The sequence below is a fragment of the Diceros bicornis genome, chromosome 31, assembly GCF_020826845.1.
Source record: "Diceros bicornis minor isolate mBicDic1 chromosome 31, mDicBic1.mat.cur, whole genome shotgun sequence".
Taxonomy (NCBI): domain Eukaryota; kingdom Metazoa; phylum Chordata; class Mammalia; order Perissodactyla; family Rhinocerotidae; genus Diceros; species Diceros bicornis.
The window spans coordinates 20,457,074-20,471,858 of NC_080770.1; the positions used below are offsets into that span (position 1 = coordinate 20,457,074).

The following is a 14,785-nucleotide window of genomic DNA, read 5'->3' on the forward strand; positions in this document are numbered from 1 at the left end:
CAACCTCTACATCCAGGGAGATCTGAGGGGCTGTCTCTGCTCCTGGCCCAGGTGAACCACACTGAAATCCACCTGTCCTCTGAGGAAGGGGGACTTGAGAGTGTCATTCAGTAGCCAGGGAGGGGACTGGCCGTCCTCCCTTCTCCCACATACTATAAGCTCTGACCATACATGAGTTCTTAATTCAAGGCGGAATGTGAGATTCTGTGTCTCATTTACATGAGCATAAGAAGTGAAAGAACAACACCACAACACCCAGGCTGTGACAGAAACAGAACTTACTGAAACATTCAAATCTGATATTTACTCTTAAACATATACTAATGCTCCTCCTCAATGGATAAACAGTCCCTGGGGTGGAGATGTCAGGGACTTGGAGGGGGGTCGTGCCCTCTGTCTGGGGCTTTAGGGGAAACCAAGGAAAGTCTTCAGATGTCCTCTTTCACTTGGGGTGGGGGGGGAAGAGCTGACCCGGTGCACCCTGAGGGTCCCAGTGGCCCTGCTGCTCAGGAGGAGCTGAACTTGTGGTCTCCAGAGGGTTATGGCTCCTTGCCAAGGGCACGGTGGCTGAAGAGAAGAAACAGACTATTTTGGGGTGCCTCCCTGAGATTCACGGCACACCTCCCTGCCCCCCTTCACTCTTATCCAAACCCTGTGCCGAGTGCTCAGTCCATCAACAGCACCCCGTTTGTCCCTTATGGGGGAGGCATCATTTAGCATCACCCATTTAAGAGGAGGCAACCGAGTCCCAGAGAGGAGAGGGGAGTGGCCTGTCCCAGGCCTGGTCAGCACTGGAGCTGGGATCCAGGCCCATGCTTAGCCCGAAGCTGTACTGAGCGCCTGGATTCAGTCGCTGCTGCTCCTGACACTCACTCGGCCCTGAACTGGAGGATGTCCGGTTCCTCTTTCTCCTGAAGAGCCACACTTTGCTCGCCTTCTGGTGTGCAGGCTCCAGCCGGCAGGAGAGGCAGTAGCTACAGGACAGAGTGGCCTGTGAGCTACCAGGAGCCGCATCTGTGGTGTCCCTCCCAGAGCCTGCCAGCAGCTGAGTCCCGGTGCCCTATGGGTCACCACCCAATGAGGTCTGGGGCTGATCAGGGAGCCAGGCTGCACGCTCTGCAGCCGGCCGGTCGAGAGAGTCTGGCCTGCCCTCACCCAACTCCTGTGTCCCTCACCTCTCATCAACACTGAGGGGCTCCATGGCCTGGAACCAGGCCCCAAATCGCTCCTCGGGATTCAGGTCATATTCACTTGCAGCCTGCTGGAGCAGCTGGATCTTCCTAATGACTTTGTATTTCTGGGAGGAAGGACAGGATGCAGACAGGCCCCGGGTGGGGAACCCTGCCAGGGAATGGTGGGGAATGAGGATCTGGTCTGGGGTCTGTGCTCACATGGGAACCCTCCTTCCTTCCCACTCCATTCAGGACTTGCCTGTCCTCACAGTTGCCTTGAATTAGTTCCTCATCCAGGAAGGTGTCCTTGATGCCAGCCCCTCCCACACCCGCCAACGTGATGGGATCCCCAGCTTTGTGGCATCTAACTGTCCCAACAAATGTAAGACCCGAGGGATGAGGACACGTAACCTCTTGCCACGGGAGGTCTGTGATTTCCACTTCCCCACCCTCCCCACAGCTGCTCACCTCACGCCATTTCTGGAAGTTCACCAGATTTCCCTGGAAGGGAGACAGCCAATGTCCATCAGTAACCGCCCCCTAAGCCCATAACCAGCCCCACCCCATCCCTTCTCAGGCTGCAGGACTGTCAGTGCCCAGCAGAGGGCAGACCTTCCACAAAGAGAACTTGACACTGGGCCAGGCTCTGGGCTCAAGAGCAGGAGGGACAGGGGAGCTGAGGCCAGAGACCTTGTAGCCCACCCATTTCTGATGACAGACGGGAAGACTGAGGCCTCAGGCAAGAAGGGACAGCTGGACCACAGATGTGCTTCCTGACTTGCAGGGGCTGATGGCTCTCCCCCAGGGGCAGGGCCCAAGGGGGAGGCTGAGTCCAGCTCAGACATAGCCTCCTGCAGCTCTGCAGGCAGGCAGCTCTGAGCTTCCCCAGTCCTGAGAAGCTGGTGGGGGGCTTACGCGGAGCCTCCATTCACGCATCGCTAAGACGGGCCTGACTCTGACTCCCTAGCTCCCAGGGGTGGCCATGAGGCTCTCATGAGAGGAGGTTTGCCAGGTACAGAGAGCTCAGGGCCCAGTGCAATGCTCTCGCCTCCCAAACCACAGGATCCTGCTCCCTGGCCCCACCTCCAGGCTCACTCACTTGTAGATCATCCTCCATCCCAATGTCCAGCAGTTTCAGGTGATTGAGGAACGTGCCCAGGAAGGGGACGACACCCTGTGAAATCAGGGTGGGAGTGGTGATGAGTCCCAGCTCTCAGGTGCCCCCATGGATCCTCCCCCAAATCCCTTCACCCCAGCCTCCTGCCCACCACAGACTCCCACAGAGAGCAGCCTAGGACCCTCAGCAGCCTCCCCCCTGTTGCACCCTCCAGGACCACCCAACGTCCCCCGTCAGCTACCAGGGGCGGCTTTTGGCAAATCCCAGGGTGTCCGGTCCCTGCCACTCCCCCCGCAAATCCATCTTGCGCCCAGCCATTCCAGGCCTCCTCCTGGTCACTTCCAGTGCAGGCATTTCAGGCTCTGGGGCTCCAGGAGCTGGGCTGGAGGAGGAGGGACCCCTCTCTTGGGGAGCCCTCCAGCCGTGAGGGGGGAGACCCCCGCCTCTGACACCTGGACCCTCCCCCTCAGGCCCCCTCACCTGCTGCTGCTGCCTCTCCTGGGCTCCCTGGGGGTCCATCTGCAGGGTGGCCCACACAGAGTTCACCTCCTGCAGGGTCAAGGACAGGCTCAGCTCAGGGAGGCCATGCTACCTTCCCCGTGTCTCCCAGGCCCCTGATCCTGGACCCTGGACATCTGATGTCTATGGCGGCTCCCATTCCAGAGTGATCTGATTCTAGATCACTCCCAGCTCCAACACTCCCTCCTCTGTGCCCTCAGGCCTGCCCAGGCCCCTAAGCCTCTCTCCTCATCAAGAAAGTGTGAGGAGGACTCCCATGCCTCCCAGGGTCCCCTGAGGACTCAGTGTCATCTGACTGTCACCAGTGCTGTCCCCTCCCCCCTCGAGGAGGAGGAGCACAAAGCTCCTGCACATTCCTCTCCCCCTAGTACCTCATCACCTCTGTGAGGCCTGCACCACAGATCATCTCGCTCCATATCCCAGATGAGGAGACCGAGGCCCACAGAGGGGTGGTGACTTGCTGAGGGGCCCACAGAGGAGAGACCGCTCCCACTCCCAGCCAGAGGCCCTGGCCCCTGGCCTTCACTCCTCCTCCAGACACACCTCGGACCAATGTCCTGTCCTCTGGACTCTCGGGGTGTGTTGAGGCCCTCAGTCAGCCTGAGCCATGGATCGGGAGGCACAAGGTCTCTCAGGGGACATATCCAACTGGCTTCTGCCTGTCCCAACCCCTGGGGTTTTCTGACTCCGGCTGGACCTGAGGCCATGCCAAAGGCCTCAGCTCCCTAGGATCCCCTCAGGATGGTCCCTGCACAGAACTACTCCTTCATTCACTCAGGAAGGGGACCCCCTTGTGCCACATCTGAGTGACAGTGTAGGGGGTGACCAGGGCGCTGGGTGATGGTGACATTTGCATCCTTTTTTACTTGGAACCTTCTAATGTCCTGCCAGGAAAGTCCATTAAGAATCTGTAGGTTCCCCGATAATTCTCATTGCCATCTGGGGTGTATCCTTGTCAACAAGGCACCTGGGGAGACTCTCACTGAGTTTTCAGCAGTAACCACTATCGGGATAGAGTGCAGAGTCCCAGAGAGCACACAGTGCTGTGCCAGATCCACCATTCGTTCCAAGGCTGGGCAGCCCCTGTGTCCACCTGGCCTGTGTGACCACACAGTGCCCGTCCCTGGGGCAGGCAGGGTGCCCTTCCCTGCGAGGTGCAGTACAGATAGAAGGAGCAGCAGGGACCTGGCTTCCTGAGGACAGACCGGGCTGCTTTAGGAGGAAAGGAACCCCCACCCACTCCATCCACCCGCCAGACTGGAGGAAGATGAGAGCCAGCTGATGGGCCCGCATGGAAGCTAGACACCTGCTCATTCTGCCGGTTCCTCACCTCCTGGAACAGTCCAACCAACACCACTCTATCCCATGACCAAGGCCTCCTGCCCCAAACAGTCCCCACCTGCCCCTGCAGCTCACACCACCTGCTTCCTGTCAATATGGACAAGACAGACCGTTATGTCTCAGAGAAACTTTCAGGGAAAAACTAACCAAAGCACACTCTGCCTGGTCCCTCCTCCCCCCTCACCTCCCCTCCTTCCAGATCTCGAGCCTCCACGCACCTCCATGAGCAGCTTCCTGCTCTCCCGCTGGTCCGTTTTGCACAAGGTTTTAAATTTTTGGCAGTTCCTCCTGAGGAGGGAAAAAAGGAAAGAAACACTGTGGGGTGGTTTAAGGGTGAATCCCTTTTGTTTGAAAACCCAGAATTATCCAGACAGCCTGGATGAGCGTTTTCAATGTGTCCTCTGAGCCCTGAGGTCTCTGGGACTGGGGAGGGAGCTCTCCTGTTGTCACCTGGGGCCTTCGTTCTCTTATCTACTGAACAAATCTGTTTTAAACAGTCTTGATTTCAGGAGGACAGAGAGTTCTGTTGCTGCAAAGCAAACCCTTGAAAACGTTCAATTTAGTTCGAGCCAGGTTCTGGCACTTAGGGAAACTGATTCCTAAAGCAGAACCACTGGCCTAAGTTTCCAGAAAGACTCCATGCCTCCCAACCAGGTCAGACCCTGTCCCCAGGGTTCACTGTCTCCCAGGAGGTCCCAGCTTACTGAAGGGCAGGGGCAGCCCTGTGGGGAGTGTCTGGTTCACCCAGGTGGTGACGCATGGAGAGAGGCCTACGCACCTGGACACCCGTCTCCACGTCTCCTTTAAACGCTGGATGGAGGGGCTCTGCAGAGCCCAGAGGATGGCATGAAGTGATGAAAGGTTCCTCAGGCCTTTGCACTCCTGGGGAGGGGAAAGCAATGAGCTGTGAGGGGAGCTTGAGCCCTGCTTCCTCTGGCTTCTGTCACCTCATGGACGTCCCCTGTCCTGGATGACACAGAAGCTCTGGAAACCTGGGAAGAGCACAGCTAGACCCTGATGAGGAACACTCCCAGGGAGGAGGATTTTAGCTCAAGCCAAGGAAGGAGCCCAGGAAGGGGTGAGCCTCCCACCATTGGGACCAGGAGTCCGGTCATTGAGACATTGGCAAGAGGGGCCTAAGGATTGTGCAAAGGCTCAGACCACAATCTTCAATCCTGAGAGCTGGAAAAGGAGAAGGGGCAGTTCCCACGACTCCAGAGAGGGGCTCCCAGGGCCTCCCACATCTTACCTTGGCCACCTGGATCCAGAGCTCCACCAACCTGGCCCTGTCCTGGGCTGTCATGGTCGGGTCCCCGAGGCAGGTGGTGATGACACATTTGACCACTCTGACAAAGTGGGTCATGGTGGCATGTATGGTGGGTGCCAGGAACTCATTGGCCCTGTTGTCCCACTGGGACCAGATGGAGTCCAGGAAGTGGCGGGGCATCACTTTCTTGAACAGATGCTGGGGAGGACAGGGAGTGTTACCCAGCCCTGCCACAGCCCAGCTCAGTGTCCACAGCCCCCAGTCCCAGGCTGGGTCAGTGGTGATAGCTGGAGCTCAGGAAGCTGAGAATGTGGCCTGAGGCTTGTGGGAGTCCCTGGGTGTTGCCTGTGTCCCCTGAGGGCACCCAGCTCAGGATGACCCAGGACCCGATACTATGGCGCGGGATAGTGACATTTGCTCCCAGCCCAGTCTCACTTCCTCCAAACACCAGAACTCGGCTCCTGCTTGACCATCTCAAGGGGCATCTTCCAACCATTCTGATTATCCTGGGGTCTGACTCCTCTTTCAGATGCACATTCCCCCAAGGCAGCAACAACCACGGGCTTTGTTTGTCGGCCACGTAGTCATGGACATATGAGGTGCCCAATAAGTGTTGAGGCTCTTGACGCCTCTCGGGCAAATGAGTATTCTACCCGAGGACCTGATAGCACTTCAGTGAGCTCCCCACCCCCACCAAAGAGCAGACCCTGCCCAACTTCCTCTCTGCTCCACCTCATCCATCTGCACAGCCACTCTGCATGGCAGATGCTCTCAGTGTCCATCTCTCCCGTCCACATGAGGACAGCAAAGGCTCGAGAGTTAAGAGGACTGCTCAGGTCACATGAGGGTAAGTCGGGAAGCAAGAGGTTGGACCGAGATCATGGGATCCTGGATCAGGAAATGGCAGGTCTGGGGCAGCTGATGGCACAGGGAAGGCCAGCCCCACCTGCCCTGAGAGCCCCGCTGCTCACCACATCCATCAGTGTCAACTGCTCTGCCACCAGCCGGGGAGGGAACTCCAAGACGTCAGGCTTCTCCTCCCTCAGCAGCTTCTTGGTGGTCACGTCCCAGGGGCAGGCGGGCTCCGGGGCTGGATCTGGCTCTGCTGTTATCTCTCCAGGTGGAGCGAGGATTCTCCCTGGAGCCAATGGTCCAGCTGGCTCCAGCTCAGGAGCTGGCACTGGGGCTGGAGCTGAGGTTGGTGGTGGCTCTGGCCCTGGAGGGACTGATGGAAGTGACACTGGCTCCAGCTCTAGCACAGGTGGTGGAACTAGAGCTGGAGCTGGATCTAGCCGTGGAGCCGGCCCTTGTTCTGGCGCTGGAGCTGGAGGGAGCTCTGGAGATGGTACTGCAGCAGGAGAAAGAAACAGTGTCACTCAAGTAGCTGACTTCCCCTGTGCCTGTGAAAGCCAGGAAAGACCCCACTGCCTTGAAGTGAACCAAGCCTCTGAACACTCTGCAAATTGTCTTCCCAGACTGCAGTTGCCTCACCTTCCAGCTCTGCCTCAATGGGCCGTGGATGCTCCAGCTGGACCTGGAGAAGGTAGGCGTGGCCCTGCAGCCCCGAGCCAGGCAAGCTGAGATGCAGAGAGGCCAGCTTCATGCTGAAGCAGGGATAGTGCAGGAGCTCCCAGAAATCCTGCCCTGGGTCCAGGCAGGTTCCCACCAGAGAAGAGATGGCACTGGGGGAGGCAATCGGGCGACAGAGTCAGAGGCCTGGCCTTTCCCTCCACACTTCTCACCCAGGGCACCCTGGCTTGGGACTGGGCCCTATGCCTGCCCCTCTCCATCCAGGTGAGAGCCACATGGCAGCCCTGACCCCTGTGAGGCTGTCCTGGCGGTGGCAGGCCTGCTTATCCAGCAGGTTGACACAGAGTCTGTTGTGACTCTCTTCCCACTGACACTCTTCTCCTGAAGGTCTGGGACACAGCCCACCCCAGCCCTCCATGCACTTGTGCAACTGGATTGAGCACTGAGACAGATTTGTGACCAGGTTGCTCACACACCTCCTGTTCTGGGCCTGGAGACAGTGGTCAGAAGAGGTAGATGTGGAGAAGGGGAGGCAGATTCAAATGGGTCTGTGGTGGGAATGGGTTTCTAGGGGAGAACTCAGCCCAGCCACCCCTCTGGTTCCCAGGGGTCCTGGCACCCATCCATAGCTCTTTGACTCCTGTCCTCCTGGAGTGGAAGCCACCGGGCCTCTGCCTTCCCATGGGAACCAAAAGATGCGTGAGATGCGGCTTCTGACAGGCTCCCCTCAGCCACAGCCTCCATCTCTCCCCCCACAGCTTGTTCTTTAGAGACAGGAGGCCGTCCTTCTGGACCCAAAGACCACTCACTTTTTTAGGTGGTCCTGCGCTCTGCCCTCCTGGCTGGAATAAGGGGAGATGCCTCCAGATGTAAAGGAGGCTATGAGGGCATCCCTTGGGATGGACGGTGGATGACAAGACCTGCGAATGATGTCTAATGTAAATGTCTGACTCTCAGACGGAAATTGAGGCCACGCATTGTGTCTCCTTCTTTCACTGAGTTGACTATCTCCAAATGTCCTGCATGCAGTAGGTGCTTAATCTACATGGTTGAATGAATGTAGTCCACCCAGAACCATCCCAGACACCTGAGTGGGCCTAGGGCCTCTCTGCTGCCCCAGAGATCCTTGATTGGCTACCCCAAGGAAAAGGACCAGGACCAGCTGGATGGAATCTCCAACTCCTTGACAGGGTGGTTTCCATGTGCTTTTCCAAACTCAGAAAGGCCGCATCTCAGAGATGGGTGAGGCAGACTACTTTTCACGGGGAAGAGAGAAATAAACACCATGAACAACCACAGCACGTCCACAGCCCTCTCTGCAGAGCCAGGCACCAGGTAAGCACCCGCCATGGCTGATCCCATTAGTTCCTGCAAGATCCCCTTGAAATTTATCCTCTCCCACCCTACTTTTCAGAGGAGCAAACTGAGGCTCAGAGAGATTTGGTGACACTCCCAGGACACACAGCTGGCAGGGGACAGAGTCATCACTGTGCTGAGGAGGGAGTGGCCACTCACCTAGTAAACAGCTGGTCCAGGACCTGGTAGGATGTGTCTAAGGCCGAGTAGTTGACCATGAAGGTGGTGAAGCTAGAGATGTTCCTCCTCAGGAAAGCTGGTGCAATGGACTCTGTCAGCTTCTCCATCATGCCTGTCTGGAGGGCCCGCATCCTGCAGGCCTCATTTAAATTCACGGTGGACTCATCCACACACTGAGGGAGAGGAGGAGGTACATACACTCAATGACATCATGGTGAACCACCGAGAGGATTGAGGTGACTTTCTACCCTCCTGTGTAGCTGGTGGGAAGGAGTGGAGGTCCAGATTCATTTGGGAGTGGGACTGTGGAGCACTCTAATGAGAAAACCCTGGGGGGTTCCAGGGGATACTCAGATTTGAGTCTGCATTCTAGTAGTGCCTTGGTCATCTCAGAGTCCTGGGTATGAAGACCCCTCTGCACCCACACTCACCTCAGACCAGCCCTCTTCATTGATGGACTGGTGCACCTGTGTCCTCTCCAGGGAGATGGCGAACTGGAAACCATCTACCAGCTCCTCAGCCATCACTTGGGTGCAGCTCTGCAGTGACAGTGCCCAGAAGTCAGGCCAGGAGGCATCAGGGGCCTGCCTGGACTTTGCCACAGACGGAAACCCCACCACAATTCAGGCACAGAGGGGCATCTGCATAGTCTCCATCAGGGAAGGAATGTGATGACACCTCGACGGCCTGGGATTCACATGTGGGTAGAAGAGCTTGCTCTCCAGCACTCACCATCCTCTCCTGCAGCCAAGATCTTCAGTATGAACATGACACACCACCAGATCTCCACCATTTAGCTACCTGCTCCTGCTCAGGGTGGTTCCTCCTCATACTACCTTCTCTAACTCCACCTCCCACATACACACACACACACACACACACACACACACAATGAGGGTCAAGGGGTGTGGGGCTGTCCGTTTGGGATCACAGTTGTGGCCTGACCTAGAGTGGCCTGCCCTGGGCTACGCTGTTACCTGATGGTTCCTCCTGCCAAAAGGCCACAGACATTCGAGGTGAGGGCTGAGCCAATGTCTAAAGCGACTTAACATGCTCTCATTCTTGGCTTTCCGGGAGCCAGAGCCTCGGAAAGTCACGGGACAACACGAGAACATCCTGCTGTGTCGAGTGTCTCCACTCAAATGAACTGGACAGGAGGCTGTGGTTACAATGTGGGTGCCTGGTAACCAGAGTTCTAAGTTCTGTTGGGGGCTGTCACCAAGGAAGTGAGGTCACTTCTTCAAGGTTCTATTACTTGGCCCCTTCCTTCAATCAGACCCACCCAAAGCCCCCGCTAGGCTGTTGGCTGCTCTCCCTCCTTGCCCATGTCATCTCCATCACTGTACACAAATATCCGTTACCACCCTCCCCACAGCTCCTTGGGAGTGGAACCAGTGGCCAGCTTTGAGGAGACAGAGCTGAAGTCACACCTCTTTTATCCTACCAGTTCTGTGTCGTGGAAAAGCCACTGTGCCTCTCAAGATCTCCCCAGTCTCCCAACCTGCACAATGGGGATGGTGCTAAAAACAGCTTTCTAGGAACATCATCAGGTGTATATGAGATAATACCTACAACACCTGTGGGCTGGTGTCACATGTGTCTAATGCTGAACCTCCCATCTATGTCAGTTCCATCTGTGCAGCCTCCAAAAACCCCCACTCCATACTTCTTGTCACACATCATTGGCATGAATTTGGTCTGGTCACTCTTATCTGCAAGAGGGGTTAGGAATTTTATCTTTTAGTTTGTTGAATTGCCACCCAAAATAAAACTGATTCTCTGTTCTGAATATTAAGGGAGAAGGTGAACAGTGGAAAATACCCGTGCTCTCTCCCTACACTAACCTTCATGTCAAAGGGGAGGAGATGATCTTTTCAGATGAATCAAGCATGTATTTACCTACCACAGGCTTTCTTTTCTTGTTGTTTATTCATCCACAGAGAACAAGAAGTCTTGCTTCCAAACCAGAATGTATGAGACGTCCACTGCCCTCTGTTCCCAGCAGAATGACCAGAACCAATTTGTTGGCTTTTATTTGCCTGGTCCTTGTAAGGAGATCTGAGAACATTCTTTCTATGTCCTTCATAGAGTGGGTCTGGGAGGGTCTGAGGTTGTAGAGAATTGTAGGCAAATAGCAGGCTCCTGAAAAACTGAGTCAAATTTGAATCTCTGTAATTCAAAGAAGGAGAGTGATATCAGCATCATGGTGGAAGAAGACACCTCCTGTTTTTCTACTCCTGCACTAACAATGCTTTGGCATCCATCCATAGACAAAAGTGCCTTTGTGGGAGAAGTGTGATCCAGCACCATATGCCAAGGGACCCAGAGGGAGTCTCACCCAGCCATGCATCTGGTGATAGGCAGACAGACCTAGTCCCGGCTCTGGACCCTGCAGTGGCCCATGAACCAGCTCAAGCTCCTTTCAGCTGCTGCATGGAAACCCCTGAAAACACTGTCTTATATCATGACACACAGAGGAGAGGGCCTTTGTGGAAGTCCAGGTTTCACGAAGAGAAGTTCCAGCCCTCTGTTGGAGCACAAAAATATGAGTCTGGATGGGTTGAAGAGCTTGGAGGCATTGGCAGATAGGTACTCTTAGAGGGCTTTAAAGGATGTGGATCCTGTAACTGCACTGAGCACTCCATCAAGAAGTCTCCCATGACTTGTGGGGTATGCGTCACCCATGGATCTCCCCAGCTGGCCCTTAGGCACCCCCAGTGCTCTGCGTGCCTCACATACACACGCCTCCACCCTAGGGCTTCTTCCTTGTGTATGCTCCCAACAGTGGTGGTTAGAGTGAATTTTGGAGGACAGCTAGTGAGCACGTGCAGAAACTTGGTCCGAATCCGCAGGCCAGAGAGAGACCACAAACTTGAGGTTTCACACAACCTCTGGAATACAAAAGGGAGGCTGTCGGCACCCAGCCTATTACATCACAGCATCGAGAATGCATACAAGCTGGAGAATTCTGCCATTAATGAACAAATTAAAAATGCTGAGATTATACTGGTATAACACATTAAAATACAAATGTATTATTGAAACATATATTAAGTTTAAAAAAATGACATTTCAGATGTTGGAAAAATTAAGTTTGAGAAACCTTGTAGGTGGTCAGTAAACATCTGTCCCTCCCTCCCTCTCCAGAGCAGCCGTATGTATATGTATAAATACACACATACACATATATATATACCCCCTTTAAGTTCTATATATAGAGAGACGCATATGTGCATGTGTGTCCACAAACACTCATACATATATATAATGCATGTACCTATGTATATCATATACATGTATGTATACATGATAGAATACTCACATGCACATGTGTATAGCTCTGCAATTTCACCTTCAATAAGGTAAATTTCCGGTTTGTATTGACTCTAAATAACTCTGCATTTTTACTTGTTAGGTCTCTTTCGGTTTGTTTTTCCCAAACTCTCTGGTTAGTCCTCTGGGTACTTCTCAATTGGATAACTTTTATGTTTTTCATTCATTGTTGTGCTTTCATTTTCTCTTTTTAATAGACATATTTGTTGAAATATGACATACAATCAGAATAGAGCAGAAATCCAAGTGTAAAGATTGATAAGTTATCAAAAAATGTACACATGTGTTAACACCACCCAGGTCAACAAACAGAACATGACCAGTTCTGTTTATAGTAGATTATACATGATGTATATAATAGATAATAACCGCAGTTACCCAGATTATTATTTCTCCTTTTTCAGGAAGTAGCACACTGAATTGCAATGCATAAAGCAAATTTGGTCATGATGTGGCCTCCTTCAAAAATATAGCTGGATTTGGAAGGTTAATTTTTTTTAGGAATACATGAGTTTAGTTCCAGAAAAAAAAAAGAGGCTTGTAAATTTCCTTTCCTGTAATGACCTTGTAAGATTTTTGTAGCAAAGTTAAGCTATGCTCATAAAACGAATCAAAAAGTTTTTCCGGGGCCAGCCGGGTGGCGCAAGGGGTTAAGTGCGCGTGCTGCACTGCGGCGGCCCGGGGTTCACCGGTTCCGATCCCGCGTGCGCACCGACGCACTGCTTGGCAAGCCATGCTGTGGCGGCGTCCCATATAAAGTGGAGGAAGATGGGCACAGATGTTAGCCCAGGGCCAGTCTTCCTTAGCAACAACAACAAAAAAAGAGGAGGATTGGCAGATGTTAGCACAAGGCTGATCTCCTCATAAAAAAAAAAAAAAAGTTTTTCCCATTTTTCCTGTTCTGTGGAAGAGCTAGAGTCAATGTGTATTATTTCTCTCCTGAATGTTTGGTGGAATTTGCCAGCAGAGGTGTTGGCCACGATGAAATGTGGGAATGTTTTAAACTATGGATTCAGTTTCTTCTTTAGATATGGGACTATTCAGATTTCTCATTTCTTCTTGAGACAGTTTTGGTAACTTTCATTTTCCTGGCAATTTGTGAATTTCATCTAAATGTTCAAATGTATTGACATGTTATTTATAATAACACGTGTGTTGTCAGGGAAGGTCTAGCCTGACTCTCCAGGGGGCAGAAGTCAAGCTCAGCTCATGTGTCCCCGCAGCTTCAGGCACCTGGATGGTGGAGGGAGAGCTTGTTCTCATTGCAGGACGAAAGGCTGAATGCTTTTCTTCTTGCCTTCTGCTCTCCATTCACACCAGCTCAGGAGACCTTGTTCCTGGCCAAGTTGGCGTGCAGGCAACCACCCATGTAAATTCTTCCAGGCCTGGTGGATATTTGGAATTTTTTTCTCAGATGTTCTCTTGAAACCACATGGCCACATTTGTATAATATTCTCTCTTTATTTTCTATTTGAGTCAGTTTTGGTAATCACATTTTCAGTTTTTAAACTGTACAAGGCTGTGTCCCTTAGACGCCTAAGTGTTTTCAGTTTTAACTCCTTCATACTTCTCCCAGATGTTCCTGCCTATGATGATGCCCCCTTCATGGGAGCTCTGAAGCTCTTCCTAGCTCCCTGGTTGTTGATGGTGGCAGATACACGAGTTTCATGGGGCCGAAGTTTAGGCAGTGTGATTGCCAGCCTTCTGCTGCACCATTCTCAACCCACAGACACCGTGCTTCTCTGCTTGTCCAAGAGCCTTCAGTTGTAATTACTCTTCCTCCCCAGGGCTACCTCCAATCTCATGTTGCTATTATTGCTGTTCTCTGAAGCATTTGATGGTGTGTTCAAATGAACAAGCATTTTGGATCCTGAACCAAAGAACCATTTACAAAACGCACTCTGAATGTGATCTGCTTTTCCATTCATTAAATTTTCCTCATAAACTTAATCACTTTTCTCCATATGTGTGGAATTCAGTAAGGACGTTCCAGAACCCAAGTGATGTTATTTGATTTAGCTCTAAATTCTAAGGCTTCAGGAGAGCTGTTGCCACAGATAGAATGAGTTGACTGAGCATTCATCCTTAGTTAAATGGTTGTGTTGGATTTGAAGATAATCGTGGTTTGAGTCTTTTCCCTAAGGATCTCTATTCCTCTCAACAGATTTCAGTTCAAGAACTCTCAGCATGCGGGGCCGGCCCTGTGGCTTAGCGATTAAGTGCGCACACTCCTCAGCTGGCGGCCTGGGTTCAGATCCCGGGCGTGCACCAAGGTACATGCTCGTCTGGCCAGTCTGAGGCGGCGTCCCACATACAGCAACTGGAAGGATGTGCAACTATGATATACAGCTATCTACTGGGGCTTTGGGGAGGAAAACGGTCGGGGGAGGAGGAGGATTGGCAATAGATGTAAGCTCAGGGTTGGTCTTCCTCAGCAAAAAGAGGAGGATTGGTGTGGATGTTAGCTCAGGGCTGATCTTCCTCAAAAAAAAAAAAACAAACTATCACTATGTTCTGGCTTTGGTTTTTGCCATTGGGGAAATCAACAGGAACCCCCATCTTTTGCCCAACATGTCTCTGGGAGTTGATCTCTATAAAGCCCTGCCCAGTGAACAGAGGACATTGGAGAGTTCCCTCATTTGGCTCTCATGGCTGGGCAAGGACATCCCTAATTACACCTTTAGGAGAGAGAGCAAGTCTCTAGTAGTTCTTACAGGAACCACATAGGCAATTTCTGCTCAGATTGGAACACTGCTTTAACTGTACAAATTTCCATAGGTAAGGCTGGGTGGGGTGGGGAGAGATGAAACTATGTCTCCTTTCATGCCATTCTCAGCTGCCTAAAAAGGAAGAATGGAGAAGACTGTGTTTATGCATCTCTCAAGGGATATAATTTCACGGGATGAGTGTATAGAGTCTTAGTGAGGTATGCACATTTCCTTTATTTGGCAGCCCCAAACACTGTGATTT

At 52.7% G+C, this 14,785-nt stretch overlaps 1 protein-coding gene across 1 annotated transcript; it reads right to left on the bottom strand.

Annotated features, from left to right (window-relative positions):
- Positions 1 to 268: 268 nt before the first annotated feature.
- LOC131395422 (ral guanine nucleotide dissociation stimulator-like) lies at positions 269 to 5,600 on the bottom strand. Its single transcript, XM_058527304.1, has 9 exons — positions 5,399 to 5,600; positions 4,928 to 5,031; positions 4,368 to 4,437; positions 2,770 to 2,838; positions 2,272 to 2,346; positions 1,641 to 1,673; positions 1,176 to 1,297; positions 874 to 974; positions 269 to 567 (listed from the first exon to the last, which is right to left on the bottom strand). The coding sequence occupies exons 1-9, from the start codon at positions 5,594 to 5,596 to the stop codon at positions 443 to 445; spliced, it is 897 nt and encodes a 298-aa protein (XP_058383287.1). The 5' UTR covers positions 5,597 to 5,600; the 3' UTR covers positions 269 to 442.
- Between the last annotated feature and the right edge of the window lie 9,185 nt (positions 5,601 to 14,785).